The sequence below is a fragment of the Mytilus trossulus genome, unplaced genomic scaffold, assembly GCF_036588685.1.
Source record: "Mytilus trossulus isolate FHL-02 unplaced genomic scaffold, PNRI_Mtr1.1.1.hap1 h1tg000343l___fragment_2___debris__unscaffolded, whole genome shotgun sequence".
Taxonomy (NCBI): domain Eukaryota; kingdom Metazoa; phylum Mollusca; class Bivalvia; order Mytilida; family Mytilidae; genus Mytilus; species Mytilus trossulus.
In genome coordinates this window covers 1-16,968 of record NW_026963333.1, presented here as the reverse complement: position 1 = coordinate 16,968, position 16,968 = coordinate 1, and the positions used below count along the sequence as shown (strand labels likewise).

The 16,968-nt window shown below is 30.9% G+C and overlaps 2 protein-coding genes across 2 annotated transcripts; both read right to left on the bottom strand.

The window, feature by feature from the left end:
- Positions 1–2,030: 2,030 nt before the first annotated feature.
- Positions 2,031–3,852, bottom strand: LOC134701826 (ficolin-2-like). Its single transcript, XM_063562945.1, has 3 exons — positions 3,840–3,852; positions 3,101–3,265; positions 2,031–2,266 (listed from the first exon to the last, which is right to left on the bottom strand). Exons 1-3 carry the CDS (start codon positions 3,850–3,852, stop codon positions 2,031–2,033), a joined length of 414 nt encoding a protein of 137 aa, XP_063419015.1.
- A 3,690-nt stretch (positions 3,853–7,542) lies between these two features.
- Positions 7,543–13,634, bottom strand: LOC134701842 (uncharacterized). Its single transcript, XM_063562961.1, has 8 exons — positions 13,445–13,634; positions 12,639–12,811; positions 11,221–11,445; positions 10,300–10,499; positions 9,338–9,408; positions 8,845–8,925; positions 7,940–8,140; positions 7,543–7,590 (listed from the first exon to the last, which is right to left on the bottom strand). The coding sequence occupies exons 1-8, from the start codon at positions 13,613–13,615 to the stop codon at positions 7,543–7,545; spliced, it is 1,170 nt and encodes a 389-aa protein (XP_063419031.1). The 5' UTR covers positions 13,616–13,634.
- Between the last annotated feature and the right edge of the window lie 3,334 nt (positions 13,635–16,968).

The following is a 16,968-nucleotide window of genomic DNA, read 5'->3' as shown; positions in this document are numbered from 1 at the left end:
AATTCAATCCAAATCTATTACTTGCTTTAAAATGGAATAGTTGGTGAGGATGTGAAGACTTATCTGGAAAAATACTTGTGTAATTTTGTTTAAAAATTAATTACACAACACCATTTGTGTCTGAAAACAAGGTAAATGGATTGCTGTTTGCTTCTGTGGCTGAAATATTTCATGCATATCCATTCACTGGTTAAGCAAGATTAGAGGATGGCGGCTCACTAAGACGCTATTAAACCAACAGTTCCAAATGATGAAGTTGAAATCATCCCTTCGGATTTTACGGATGCCATCACGAGTTGGTTGACCGTTAGGGAATAACCGTTTCACAGATGATATCTGATATGTTCCTTATTTAGTCACTACAATACCATTCCCTTTTCATGAATGTCACCTATCGAATAAGACTATTTACTGGAATTGTAATAACATAAGCAACACAACGGGTGCCACATGTGAGCAGGATCTGCTTACCCTTCCCGAGCACCTGAAATCACCCCCAGTTTTTGGTAGGATTCATGTTGCTTAGTCTTTAGTTTTTTATGTTGTGTCTTCTGTACTATTATTTGTCTGTTTGTCTTTTTATTTGGTGTTGTCAGTTTATTTTCAATCTATGAGTTTGACTATCTTTTGTACCTCTTTTATTGATGGTACTGCAACTCATTGTTATTGACAAATGACAAAGTTCAAAAGTTTGCAGTCTAAAATGAAGAAAAAAAATTGTCTTTGTTTTGAAATAAAAATGAGTATGAAAGTTTTATAAAAAATGATTTAGTAATAACCTGTAATGAGGAATTCAACTAAGGAATTTAATTAATCATATTTAACCTGAATGAAGCATTGATAGCGTAATAAAGAAAGGCTTGAGTCTTTTTTATATATATAGAAACATTTGCATGCTTTCCATATGAAAAGATTTTAAAGGGGCACTAGTAACGAGATATAATAGGATTATTTTTTTCGCTCAATCATTAATAAAGGGAAATAATGAAATAATTATTAGTGTTTAGTAGCCAGTTTAGTTCAATGTTGTCAAAAAAAGCAAAGAAACAAATTTACAAGTATGAAATTCTCACTTTTTATCTGTACATTTGTAAAAAAAATCTGAACAGTACTTAATTGTTCTTGACAAAGAAATTGGCAATTTTCTAGCTCTTGCTAGCTATTGTTCCCACCTTCATTTCCTTAATTGGAGCATCACCCATTGTTACTGTTCACTGAGTTTATATTTGTGTGTCTTTCGTGGATCAGGAAGCCCTTCTTCCATCGTACACCATATGTAATTTACTCTTGGTTTTTGTGAGGTTCTTTTTGATCCGTTTTTTTCCATTGTAGAATATTTCTTTACTCTTTAATTGTTTGTCCTTTTTCTTTCTATCTTTGCTGGCCATGCTTTTGTCTCTCTCCCTCTCACTCTCTTTTATCTTCAACATTTATCAGTACAGCTTTCCAATATGAGTTGAATGAAGTTTTAAAAAAAAGACGTGTAAGAGGGATGAATTGATTCATCCAATATAACATAATTTGATTCGACTGTCATATAAGTGAGAGGTTTAGCGCTATAAAACCAGGTTCAATCCACCATTTCCTACATTTGAGAATGCCTGTACCAAGCTAGTCAGGAATATGACAGTTGTTGTCAATTCGTTTGATGAGTTTTGTCATTTGATTAGGGAATTAATTTATGATTCAATTTTCAGTATTTTTGTGATTTTACATTTTGTTTGAATACATTATGCGTACTGTTTAGTTATTCAAGAGAAATACTTTGAGGTGAACGATTCTGTTCTTAAATCAGGTATAGGAACTGGGTCATTAACATATTATTCTCTTTGAGTGAAGAGGTGTATGAAATGAAATCCATTACACACATATAACAAAAAAGTTTTAACTAATTGAATCAAACAACAAATCAATAAACTAAAACAACAAAAATAAGCAAAAGCATACGATGAACCAAACAAACAAAATGAAATTGACAAGACACTCAAAATTGGGATCGGAACAAAAAACAGCTACATTCTTTTTATATCTTATTTTCTTTTAATCATCATGATAGACTTTTTTAGTGGCTTTGTATTTTGTCTCCATCGATACCAGTAATTACCAGCACCCTTTGTGTCATTGTACCTCCCATTCAAATTAGCATAATCACAACTATTAAACCACCAACCAGCATGCCTTTCAACAGCACAATTACCGCTGTTCCTATCGTTATCTGAATCTTTCGTGGTAAATTTCATGCCATTACCATTATGTAATCCATCACCTAAAAAAAGAACGAAATAAGTGTATAATAGAACAAATAATATTGAAAGGATACAATAGATTTTAGATTTAACACCGTAATAATCGAAATCTGAGGTTTAAGATCAAGTTTTCCTGAGGGAAAAACAACCTCATTTATTACGAATAAATAATATATTATTTGAATCAACATATGGCAATGCAGTGCTTCGCAAATATATTTGCTGAACAAAGCTAGTATCCCTTGGCATTTTGTTTGGAAATGCAATTTTCTAAAAACGAGTTGAAAATGAAAATAGTTACGCATTATCGTATTAATTTGAACTGATCTATATATAATAATCTGACAACTTGATGTAACGATTTCGAATTGAACCATTTAGTACTTTTCTTAAGTGGTATAATTCATTTTCAAAAATCAAATACTGCTTAAAATTGACTTTTGATGATGTATCGAACCAATGACTAAATGTCTTGCACTTAATTCATAATTGATATGACCGTCCTGGTTTAAACGTTTTAAATTATTTTGTTTCTGTGTAAATTTTCAAATATTTAGATAAATTATGTATTCCATATGTCACTATTGAAACATCTTCGCCAAAAGCAACATGCGAGACAATAATTTCATTAATTTAGATCGTTCTAACGTGTTTGTCTTTTAAAGAATTCAGACTTGCAGATATAACCTATATATAAATGTAAAACAATTTATAAAGTATGTATGATTGTCATCCCAAGCAAACATGTATACTGTAAAAAGAGTATACATGGACGGGCTTCATACATAATTTTTAAGGTTCAACTCAAAATATATTTCTTATTGTGACACCCAGTAGTTCATTTAATTTGTTACCTGCATCACCAACAAATCCAGTTATATCTAGCAGGTACTTCGTACTCTCGTCACCTATTGTAAAGTGTGAGTAGTTGGCATAAGCGTGGAGGCCATTGAAGTCTTCTACATACACACTTAGTTCATGATCACCATTAGCAGCAATCAAATGTATATTATCATTTCCTGAAACATAAACCAACCATATATGTATACTTTTTAAAGGAACTATGTAGATTTTATTATAAAAAAATATGATCATACATTGTTTGTAAGATACCTTTTTAAAATTTTATCTCACCTGGTCTAACAGTTGTTCTATTGTTTTCTTCTTAAAGTGTTTCCATCGGTTTTAATTTATTCTCCTGATTTGCGATTCATGTCATGATTTTCTTATTAACAAATTGCTACTAGAACGGAAGCTATATTGAGCTCTTAATTGTGAATTTGAAAACATCTCTTCAAAATTATCGCAGAAACTATGAGGTTGAATGTGTATTTGAATTCTCATGCAACATATGCTAATTGATCTGTATATTTTTTAATTCTCCATTTTATCATACGGTCTGCATTTACAAATAACACACAATGCAAATAACATCCAAATGGTTCACGACTGAGCACGCAACTCATGTCGTTTGTAACTGCTTACCCTAATATAGAACATAAGTTTACCCCGTATTTTGGACGATTTTAATTTTAACGTAGTGTTTTATTGGTAGTGGTATGAGGATTTATATGCATACGAAACTACAAATACTTATAAGTTTCATAACGATTGAAAATTTGATTTCACTCGATGATTATCTTTCCATTAACAATTCATACTTTTCTTAATTATTCTAAATTCTATGTATCCTCATGATCTAGAGATTGAAGAAAACACAGATACCGTTTCTCCAGTTTCTTTTCAGACATTTACCTCAAATTTCACAACAGCAATCATCTCAGTATTTGAATCTATAACAAACGAGACGATTTCAATGCTTTCCATCAATTTTTCGTAATATATAGGTTATATCTGCAAGTCTGAATTCTTTAAAAGACAAACACGTTAGAACGATCTAAATTAATGAAATTATTGTCTCGCATGTTGCTTTTGGCGAAGATGTTTCAATAGTGACATATGGAATACATAATTTATCTAAATATTTGAAAATTTACACAGAAACAAAATAATTTAAAACGTTTAAACCAGGACGGTCATATCAATTATGAATTAAGTGCAAGACATTTAGTCATTGGTTCGATACATCATCAAAAGTCAATTTTAAGCAGTATTTGATTTTTGAAAATGAATTATACCACTTAAGAAAAGTACTAAATGGTTCAATTCGAAATCGTTACATCAAGTTGTCAGATTATTATATATAGATCAGTTCAAATTAATACGATAATGCGTAACTATTTTCATTTTCAACTCGTTTTTAGAAAATTGCATTTCCAAACAAAATGCCAAGGGATACTAGCTTTGTTCAGCAAATATATTTGCGAAGCACTGCATTGCCATATGTTGATTCAAATAATATATTATTTATTCGTAATAAATGAGGTTGTTTTTCCCTCAGGAAAACTTGATCTTAAACCTCAGATTTCGATTATTACGGTGTTAAATCTAAAATCTATTGTATCCTTTCAATATTATTTGTTCTATTATACACTTATTTCGTTCTTTTTTTAGGTGATGGATTACATAATGGTAATGGCATGAAATTTACCACGAAAGATTCAGATAACGATAGGAACAGCGGTAATTGTGCTGTTGAAAGGCATGCTGGTTGGTGGTTTAATAGTTGTGATTATGCTAATTTGAATGGGAGGTACAATGACACAAAGGGTGCTGGTAATTACTGGTATCGATGGAGACAAAATACAAAGCCACTAAAAAAGTCTATCATGATGATTAAAAGAAAATAAGATATAAAAAGAATGTAGCTGTTTTTTGTTCCGATCCCAATTTTGAGTGTCTTGTCAATTTCATTTTGTTTGTTTGGTTCATCGTATGCTTTTGCTTATTTTTGTTGTTTTAGTTTATTGATTTGTTGTTTGATTCAATTAGTTAAAACTTTTTTGTTATATGTGTGTAATGGATTTCATTTCATACACCTCTTCACTCAAAGAGAATAATATGTTAATGACCCAGTTCCTATACCTGATTTAAGAACAGAATCGTTCACCTCAAAGTATTTCTCTTGAATAACTAAACAGTACGCATAATGTATTCAAACAAAATGTAAAATCACAAAAATACTGAAAATTGAATCATAAATTAATTCCCTAATCAAATGACAAAACTCATCAAACGAATTGACAACAACTGTCATATTCCTGACTAGCTTGGTACAGGCATTCTCAAATGTAGGAAATGGTGGATTGAACCTGGTTTTATAGCGCTAAACCTCTCACTTATATGACAGTCGAATCAAATTATGTTATATTGGATGAATCAATTCATCCCTCTTACACGTCTTTTTTTTAAAACTTCATTCAACTCATATTGGAAAGCTGTACTGATAAATGTTGAAGATAAAAGAGAGTGAGAGGGAGAGAGACAAAAGCATGGCCAGCAAAGATAGAAAGAAAAAGGACAAACAATTAAAGAGTAAAGAAATATTCTACAATGGAAAAAAACGGATCAAAAAGAACCTCACAAAAACCAAGAGTAAATTACATATGGTGTACGATGGAAGAAGGGCTTCCTGATCCACGAAAGACACACAAATATAAACTCAGTGAACAGTAACAATGGGTGATGCTCCAATTAAGGAAATGAAGGTGGGAACAATAGCTAGCAAGAGCTAGAAAATTGCCAATTTCTTTGTCAAGAACAATTAAGTACTGTTCAGATTTTTTTTACAAATGTACAGATAAAAAGTGAGAATTTCATACTTGTAAATTTGTTTCTTTGCTTTTTTTGACAACATTGAACTAAACTGGCTACTAAACACTAATAATTATTTCATTATTTCCCTTTATTAATGATTGAGCGAAAAAAATAATCCTATTATATCTCGTTACTAGTGCCCCTTTAAAATCTTTTCATATGGAAAGCATGCAAATGTTTCTATATATATAAAAAAGACTCAAGCCTTTCTTTATTACGCTATCAATGCTTCATTCAGGTTAAATATGATTAATTAAATTCCTTAGTTGAATTCCTCATTACAGGTTATTACTAAATCATTTTTTATAAAACTTTCATACTCATTTTTATTTCAAAACAAAGACAATTTTTTTTCTTCATTTTAGACTGCAAACTTTTGAACTTTGTCATTTGTCAATAACAATGAGTTGCAGTACCATCAATAAAAGAGGTACAAAAGATAGTCAAACTCATAGATTGAAAATAAACTGACAACACCAAATAAAAAGACAAACAGACAAATAATAGTACAGAAGACACAACATAAAAAACTAAAGACTAAGCAACATGAATCCTACCAAAAACTGGGGGTGATTTCAGGTGCTCGGGAAGGGTAAGCAGATCCTGCTCACATGTGGCACCCGTTGTGTTGCTTATGTTATTACAATTCCAGTAAATAGTCTTATTCGATAGGTGACATTCATGAAAAGGGAATGGTATTGTAGTGACTAAATAAGGAACATATCAGATATCATCTGTGAAACGGTTATTCCCTAACGGTCAACCAACTCGTGATGGCATCCGTAAAATCCGAAGGGATGATTTCAACTTCATCATTTGGAACTGTTGGTTTAATAGCGTCTTAGTGAGCCGCCATCCTCTAATCTTGCTTAACCAGTGAATGGATATGCATGAAATATTTCAGCCACAGAAGCAAACAGCAATCCATTTACCTTGTTTTCAGACACAAATGGTGTTGTGTAATTAATTTTTAAACAAAATTACACAAGTATTTTTCCAGATAAGTCTTCACATCCTCACCAACTATTCCATTTTAAAGCAAGTAATAGATTTGGATTGAATTTTAATAGTTTTCCAATATTGTTTAAGAGTATTGAAAGAAGCATTCTTATTGAATTCACAGTTACGAAAAAAGCTAATTCAAGCCAATTTCAAGGAATTAATTTGGTGGTCTGTTTGTGACCTCTATCCAGTTAAAAATAAAATCCTTACACCTACACTTCATTAATCTGTAATTTCATAATATCAAGTCCCCTCTTTATATTTAATCACAAAAGTGAATTAAAAATAAGATATGAAGTAATAATTTTATACAAATGATTTTTATTATAAAATAAATTGTATTTTTATAACATGTTTGTTCTAAATAAAAATGTATAACAATCAACATTATTAAAAATATAACCATAAAAATATAAAATATATCACAGATTCAGTTTATTTCATTCAATATATCTAATAACAGTTCTTCAAACAAGGTAAAATTGCTGTGGCCCATAGTAGTATCATCACTCTCAAATATCTTAATATTTTCTTCTGGAATTTCTCTCCTTATAAGTAAGGTGAATCAATGTCCTTGCTAATTATCTGGATATTCTAAATTAAATCTGCTATAATCCTGGAGGCTCTGCAAGAAAATAAAAATATACCAATTAAGTTACATCAGTTATTTAACAGGTTTGCCCAAGTGTATATTTCACAGCAATATACATACTAGTACTTACATTTGGGATCCTCAATGCTTTTCATTTTGTTTTTTTCAACTGTTTTGATTTAAAAAAGGGACCAGCAAATAGGAGTTTGCTCTCATTATATTGACTCATCTTTGGCTTTTGACTATATGCATTAAGCTCTTACCATTTGTAGTGCAGTTTTTTTGCATAGGATTCAGTATATTTCAAGTAAATCAAATAATATGTATGTCAAATATTTTACAGGTAAAAACATCAAAAATAGATAAATAACATTTAACTTACATCTTCAAAAATAGGACTTCCATATATTTGACCTGGTACCTCAAGTAGTCCTTTATCTTTCAGATACAGGGCACCAGTAGTCTGATCCATTTTATAGTATAGCTGCCCATATCTGTGGTATGTTGGGTATTTTGTGATTGAAGGTAAATGGATGTGATCATTTACTTCTGTTCCTAGCAGTGCCACATTATAAAACACAAACTGGAATAATACCAAACCTTGGTTTACATAAAGGGTCTTAAAATATAAAGTCTTTATAAACTGTTCCCAACTACTAATCTGAACATTTCTCTTAGTTTTAAAAGTCTTATTCTTGAAAAAAAACTTACTCTTTTCTTCACCAAGTCAAATAACTACCCTAAATCCCAAGCCAAGTAAGAAGTATGGCAGTTGTTATAAAATAGTCTGGTTCTTTGTATGTTCATGGTTGTTTCTGTTGCAATTCAGTGTTTCCATTGTTTCACTTGGTTTCAGTTTGAAACCTTGATTTTTTTAATCCAGTAACATGACTAATATACAGCAGTCTACTACTGTTGTCTTTATGTATTCCATAAAAGAGGGTCTATATTGGGTTAATAAAATGGAGAATAATGGACACAAAGAGCAAAATAGAGGGCTAAAATTTAAATTAAAGAATAGATAAAAAAGAATAGACAAAAAAATAAAATAAAAAAGGAATAGATAATAAACAGATTCCAAATCAGAAATAAAACCGAAAAATGGGCAAACTAAATATAGAAAAATGCTTTGAAAAAACAATTAAAAAAAAATTAAGAACCCTCAATCCACACTCTATGCTACAGATCAGACTTGAACAGAACCTAAATCAGTGATCAAGGTTAAAGTATTAAGTTAAGGAGCAAAGAGGAATTATGACTCAAAGTGAGATTTATTAATGTTCTTACCTCATCAACATTGCCTTTATAGAAGTTATTGGTGTTTTTCCCCAGGTAAAATATAGTGTCTTCATCTGTGGTATATTGTGTCTAAAAAATATAATTATTATAATATTCAATTCAAGATGGCTATCTTGCATGCATATATAATTTGATGACAGCAAGGTTATTGATCCTTTAAATTTGTCATTAAATGATAAACGAAAGATACCAGAGGGAGAGTCAAACTCATAAATCGAAAAATAAACTGAAAGAGATGAAAAAATGAAAGAAGACATACAGACAAACAATAGATGATGCAAAGAGAATCAAGTACGATATTAGTACTGTGAATGTTATATAACTTTTCCATTTTCAGGACTATAAAATCAACTAAATCTTGAGTAGATAGATATTTTTAATTTTTAACTAATGATGAAGAAAGTCAATGTACCTTGTCGTGTGCAGATTTATAAATTGTGTCTTTAAAAATATATTAAATGTATAAATCCATTAAACTCACCAGGTCAATAGGAGAAACATCACCAGTTACACCAACTGAGTTTCCATTCACATACAAAGTCATTAAGTATTCTATAAAAAATTAAGACAACAAGTCTATTTTAAAATAAAATCATAAAATCTTTAGTCGAAAAATACGCCTGATGTATATAATTAAAAAAATATATTTTTGAAATATATTTGAAAAGTTTTTGTCCCATCTTATCTTTAAAAAGAAACAGTATTAATAGTTCTCCTTTTGAAAAAAAAAAGATTTTTTTATTCAATCTTTAAAAAGATAGCATCTCCATGATATTAGTAAACAAAAATTACCGATCAAGGTCAGCACGTTTTTCATCATCAAGGATGGGTATGTCCACACGTAATAAAAACCTATTACTAAAGTTTAGCTCTCCATTTTCTAGGAGACAAATGTAACGCATTTCTATACTTTATCAGGAATGGAAAATTTAATCATTTTGTTTAACCTTATTTAAGATGTGAGCTGTGTCCGATAGATATAGACCTTATGCAAATGCAAGTGCACATTTTGTGAACATGTTTAAGATTTTGATTGAATTTCAATTCTTGTTTCCTTTAGCTCAATCAATTGGTTCAAAATTGAAGTAGTAAGCCATGAGGAACAGAATTTGCGTTACCAGCAAAACAACCTTACATGCGTAGCGTTCAATATCGTAGCGGCTATATAGGGCTACGTAGATTTATGACTATTGAATGTGTAGCTAGCCTAGCTGCTACATAAATATTGAAGCAGCTAGGCAAGCTACTTGTTCAGTTGTCAAAAATCTATGTAGCCCTATGTTAATGTAGCTGCTACGATATTGAATGCAAGCCTGAAAGACAAGGTAGCTCAATCAATTGATTTTAAGTAAAAAAGCATAAAAAACATAATTTGTTTTACTAGCAAACAACCACCTGACATTTCTTTTTTAATCTCATTTGAACGTTCTAGTATAATCTCACCTGATTCATCATATATGTACAATAAACTGATCCATTGGTTTGTATTGATAGTGGATGTTGATGTTACTGCATTGTTTCCGTAAGATCCATGTACAACACCTCCATCTAACCATAAACATATAGTTCTAGTGTCTGTACAAAATAATGGCATATCACCCCCTGCCAATGAGTCTATCTTAATCCATAGTCCAACGGAAAAACTGTTAATAGCAATAAATGCTTTTTAATACATCGATTGTTTTAAACAAAATAAGGAACAGTGAATATTTTTATCACTGTTGATTCATTATTATTCATGAGATACCACTTTTGTTGATTTTGTGGGTACGGGTGAACCATGCAATAAAATGTTAAATGAAGTACAGATTTTCTATAGGCTTGTTGAAGACTTTTGTAAAATCATGAAATCAAATATCCAAGTAAATTTTACTATGTCCTTAATCCATGGAAATTGGTACCCATGAAAAAATAACTGACTCCACAGTAGTATACAATCAAGCCAGTTCAAAGTGTTGACTGAACATTTAAGTTAAAAAGCATGCAAAGTTAAAAAGGCGATGAAACTACTGATAAGCATCCTGTGTCTGTCATATAACCTTTGCCATCAGCACTTGATGTGATTTCAATTTTTTTAAATACTGATTTTATGTTTTAATCTTTCAATCTAATTTCCTACATACCAAATTTTTGATTTTTTTGTTAAAAGGCGAATTTTGGGTTTAAAAGAAATTAAGTTACAAAGTAGTTATAATTCAGATATATTTTTTTGGGGAAAATCCTGACAGTTTGTATACCTCAAGAATTAAATATTTCACATGTCAATTACAACAGAAGACATTATTTGTTATTATGCACTAAAACCATAAGGACATGGAAATGAAATTCAATAATTTGAATACAAGGTTTTATATCTATTCTCACCTTTGATAAATGTCTAAACGAGTGATATTGGTAAGTACAATATAATCATCCACTCCATCAAGATACAAAGCTTTATTGTCTCTGGGGAGGCACTGGACCTTCAGATCAGACCATAAAACTGATTCCTGGCCAAACTGGTACACTCCAACACGACCTCCAGTTATACTGGTGTCATAGATGTCACCACTGTCAGCTAATAATGAATCTACATCATACAATTGGAATCTGAAATGATTATGAAAAATTATAACGTTTTGCTCTGTTTGGTTCTGGGTTTTGATACATATAGGAAGATGGGGTATGAGTGCCAATGAGACAACTCTCCATCCAAGTAACAGTTTATAAAAGTAAACCATTATAGGACAAGGTATGGCCTTCAACACAGAGCCTTGGCTCACACGGAATAGCAAGCTATAAAGGGCCCCAAAAATTACTAATGTAAAACCATTCAAACAGGAAAACCAACGGTCTAATCTATATAAAAACGAGAAACGAGAAACAAGTATGAACTACATAAACAGACGACAACTACATGTACTGTACATCAGATTTCTGACTAAGGACAGGTGCAAACATTTTGCAGCGGGATTAAATGTTTTAATGGTACCAAACCTTCTCCCTTATCTGAAACAATAATATAACATCACAACATAAAAATACACGTAATCAATTATCAATTGGAAAGCTTAACTCAATCAAAAAACGTAAATTAACACACAATGAACGACAATAAATTTGTTCTGTGATACCTGAATGCAAATACATGGTAAATACAAATTATAAGGGATAAATAATTAAGGTCAAAAGTAAAAAAAAAACAGGTTTAAACAAAGTAAAAGTATGATACCACTGTGAAATGTTAACAATTTTTTGAAAATCATCACTTTTGAAAAAACCTGTGTCATATTATACACAGGTAAATGAAGCCTGCATTTGAAAGAAATCACCCAAGTGTTATCATTTTTTTTAATTTACATTTCATTTAAATGTACTAAAAGTTGCACATCAATTGTCCACAATAATTAAAGCATAAAAGTAAAATCGTCTTCTAGTTCTCCAAAATTAAACCCAACTAAGCAGGCAAATTGGATATATTTATCGATATTTATTACCTCTTTTTCCTTCCAGTGGTGTCAATAAAGCATAACAAGAGGTTGCAGCCAATATAGTATTCAAAGTATAGTCCAACTGTGACATGCATTAAGTAAGGTATGAAATATTGTAGAAATAAATTTGTGATATAAATACCCATAAATATATATCCATCAAATACTGATGAAAGTGCTGACATACAATGTAGTCAGTATTGAAGTTGCATAAAGAATGAACCTATCATTTCAACAATCCCATTTTATAGATATAAAAATATCTGTAGATGTCTTGGTGTTCCGTTTTAAATCTATACTTTAGTTATCTACCTGATCTTATTTAAATCTGTATAATGCCATAGGAACCATTTATATGATGTGTAATTACTCCATCTTGTCATGTTACCATCCTGCCATAGTACTGTAACCTGGTTCACTGTTGTACTACTGTGCCATAGAGCATAAGCTAATGTTTGTCCAGGACCAGTATTGGAGTTCACTACCTATTTGTAAAGAAATATGGACACATTTAAATTAAATGATATGGACAATAATCATAGTTTCAAAAAGTACTTATTAAATTACAAAAGTCCAATAAATAATACTTAAAAACATATGTTATCCGAAAGTATAAGTTGAACATGTTGAAACCACACGTCATAAACTGCATATCATGCAGATGAAAAAATACACAACAATTTGACCCCTACATGCGTATTAAACTGACTTTTGAACTGAATAATAACAAATGAGTACTTAAAAAAAAAATGGATAGTAAGACACATTATACAATTACCTGTTCATTACTTATACTGGACTATAAAAACTATTTTTTCTTGGAAACCTTAGGCTTTTAAGATGGAACTATCAATGGAATTAATTTTGTAACAAACTTCATTCTTATTCAAATATTCATATTAAAATAAACTTTGTACAATTCATAGAATAACAAAAGACCCTTGTTTTGGAATGAAAATTACCATGCATTAACATGGAACCCAAATGCAATGAAAGACAAGAGAGAATAGTTTCCCTCCAATTCAATACATTCAAATTTATAAAGGAGAAAAATTATCCTGCAGAACTTAAAAATAATGCAATATACACACATATGTAAATAGTTTCTACAGAATTACCTTTAAGTTGAGTCCTTTAAGACCAGTCTGAAAAGTTGTAGTTTCAAAATTGTAATTAGTTGGTTTCCATGACAAGAGATAAAACTTCCTATTGTTAACATAACCAAACACTATTCCAATGTAGTTATCTCCCTTGTCTGATGGTACATAAACAGTTCCACTGTATTTCATAGACCCATATGTCTGCTCACCTATTTATAAAATGATATATAACTGTGTACTATAAGGTTTTTTGCCAAGAAAGAAAGGAAACATTGGTGACCTAGCTTCTGCTGTAGTCTGTTCTATGGTCGGGTTGTTGTCTCTTTGACACATTCCCCATTTCCATTCTCAATTTATTCTAAAGTTATGAAATTAAGTCAAGAGTGGGTTTTAATCAAATATAACTTAATTCAGAATTCATCTATACAGACTTGCTTGGAAGACATTTTGAATAAATTTCTGTTGTATGTGTGTAAAATGTCACTGATTTCACTTAATTTATTTCACAATTCTAATCTGTATCAGGTACTTTGTAACCAACAAACTGACCTATTACCATGACTGGTTTCATAGTATCAGCTAACTGGTATATCTCCCTGCCTACTGCCTTTACTCTCCATTCAGGATCTATACTGTAACCAGGATACAGATCAACAGAGAAATAATCAGAGAAGGAAGTTGTAGATATATATTTGTTATATGGACAGGTATCATTACTGTCATTCGCACCGTCCCCATCAGAGTCAACTACACAATCATCACCAACCTGGTCTCCTGAATAATACAATATACTTAAATTTCCAGTTTGAAAAAGAAACTTTTAACAGTTCAGTTAACAATTTGACATTTCGGATGTTTTATTTCATTAGAATTGTTACAACAATGTTATGATGTCAATGTAAATTTTTTGAATTACATGAGGGTTATTTCTGCTATTAAAAAAGCAGCAAAAAATTACAAAAAAGGTTCATATAAGTTATGTTGTCCATTTATTTCAGCTTGCTTACAAGTGTCTTTTTTAAAAGTAAAAAAGGTACTAAAGATATGTACAAAATACTCATAAGTAATAAAGTGACTCCAACAGGACAACTGAAGTGGAGTGAAATATTAGGTGAAGATCTCATTTGGAAACATATATTCAAACTACCTTTTACAGTCACTGTCAATACTAAACTACAGTGGCTTCAGTACAGAATCAACCATAGAATTCTTGCCACAAATAATTTTTTATGTAAAATCAAACTTATCGATAACCCTCTATGTACTTTTTGTAAATTAGAAGATGAAACCATTGAACATATTCTGTGGAATTGTGAGATTATCCAAAAAATTTTACAAGATGTAGATTATTGGTTCTTATCTGGTGGGGTAAGCCTGCCATTAAATAAGTTGAATTTTATTTTTGGAGATATAACAAAAGTTCGAAAAGGTGACCCATATAAATTGATTTTTCTATACATGAAACAATTTATATACAACAGTAGATGTTTTTCAAAAGATCTTTCAATCAGTGCCATTAAAGAAAAGTTCAAATATATGTACAATTTAGAAAAAATAATGGCAGTTAAAAATAAGAGACAAAAGCACTTTGATACCATGTGGAATGCATTCAAAGTATTATTTTTATAATTCAATTTGTCATTTGTTTTTACAATCTATATTTATTGTCAAAACAAACATAAAATATTACTGTATCTAATAGCACAATTTATTATGTACTGAAAATCTTACGGGATAGTTTTTATATTTTTTTCTTTTTTTACAATTCTTAAGTGCCACACAGTGGTACATGAACATTTAACTCTAATAATATTTGTCTTCTGTACTTTCTTACTTCTTTTTTTCCATATAAATAGAAAAAATGAATTTACAACAATGTTTATTGTCATAAATAAATATATATTCAAATTTATCGCTAATATTACTGTATGTATGTTTGATGTGTTGTATGATTGATTGATAATTGCTGAACTTCTAATTATTGCATAAAATACCCTTCTTATGATGTGCCTACTGCTTCAATCATATACATACCGTTGATATCTGTCTGTAGAGGGTTATGTAGGTATGGACAATTATCATCAGAGTTGTATATACATACCGTTGATATCTGTCTGTAGAGGGGTATGTACATATGGACAATTATCATCAGAGTTGTTTATACATACCATTGACATCTGCCTGTAGAGGGTTATGTAGGTATGGACAATTATCATCAGAATTGTTTATACATACCGTTGACATCTGCCTGTAGAGGGTAATGTAGGTATGGACAATTATCATGCTTATACATACCATTGACATCTGCCTGTAGAGGGTTATGTAGGTATGGACAATTATCATCAGAATTGTTTATAAATACCGTTGACATCTGCCTGTAGAGGGTTATGTAGGTATGGACAATTATCATCAGAGTTGTTTATACATACCGTTGACATCTGCCTGTAGAGGGTTATGTAGGTATGGACAATTATCATCAGAGTTGTTTATACATACCATTGACATCTGCCTGTAGAGGGTTATGTAGGTACGGACAATTATCATCAGAGTTGTTTATACATACCGTTGATATAAGCCTGTAGAGGGTTATGTAGGTATGGACAATTATCATCAGAGTTGTTTATACATACCATTGACATCTCCCTGTAGAGAGTTATGTAGGTATGGACAATTATCATCAGAGTTGTTTATACATACCGTTGATATAAGCCTGTAGAGAGTTATGTAGGTATGGACAATTATCATCAGAGTTGTTTATACATACCATTGATATCTGCCTGTAGAGAGTTATGTAGGTATGGACAATTATCATCAGAGTTGTTTATACATACCATTGATATCTGCCTGTAGAGAGTTATGTAGGTATGGACAATTATCATCAGATTTGTTTATACATACCATTGATATCTGCCTGTAGAGGGTTATGTATGTACATTTTTGTATGGACAATTATCATCAGAGTTGTTTATACATACCGTTGATATCTGCCTGTAGAGAGTTATGTAGGTATGGACAATTATCATCAGAGTTGTATATACATACCGTTGATATAAGCCTGTAGAGGGTTATGTAGGTATGGACAATTATCATCAGAGTTGTTTATACATACCATTGACATCTGCCTGTAGAGGGTTATGTAGGTATGGACAATTATCATCAGAGTTGTATATACATACCATTGACATCTGCCTGTAGAGGGTTATGTAGGTATGGACAATTATCATCAGAGTTGTTTATACATACCGTTGATATCTGCCTGTAGAGAGTTATGTAGGTACGGACAATTATCATCAGAGTTGTTGATACCATCACCATCTAAATCAGGATCACAAACATCTCCTACAAATATCAACATAAATACAGTCTTTCATTGAAAAAACATCAGTATCATTAACATCAATGACCCATCACTTTTCATCAAGCTGCTTAGCAAAAACCGGTATTTTGTATTTCAATTAACTTTTTAGCCACTCACATATGTGATTTCACCATAGTCTGTATTCGCCTTTCCAAAGTCACGAGCACGTTATTAGTTGATTGCA

Bases quoted from the DNA above. Each gene is read 5' to 3' on its own strand.
- LOC134701826 (XM_063562945.1), bottom strand. The intron at 2,267-3,100 runs GTAACAAATTAA...TTCTTTTTTTAG, and splicing joins TGGATTTGTTGGTGATGCAG to GTGATGGATTACATAATGGT.
- LOC134701842 (XM_063562961.1), bottom strand. From the start codon at position 13,615: ATGAAATACAGTGGAACTGTTTATGTACCATCAGACAAGGGAGATAAC. The intron at 10,500-11,220 runs GTGAGAATAGAT...TGCTATTAACAG, and splicing joins CGTTTAGACATTTATCAAAG to TTTTTCCGTTGGACTATGGA. The intron at 7,591-7,939 runs GTAAGTTAAATG...ATTTTCTTGCAG, and splicing joins GAAGTCCTATTTTTGAAGAT to AGCCTCCAGGATTATAGCAG.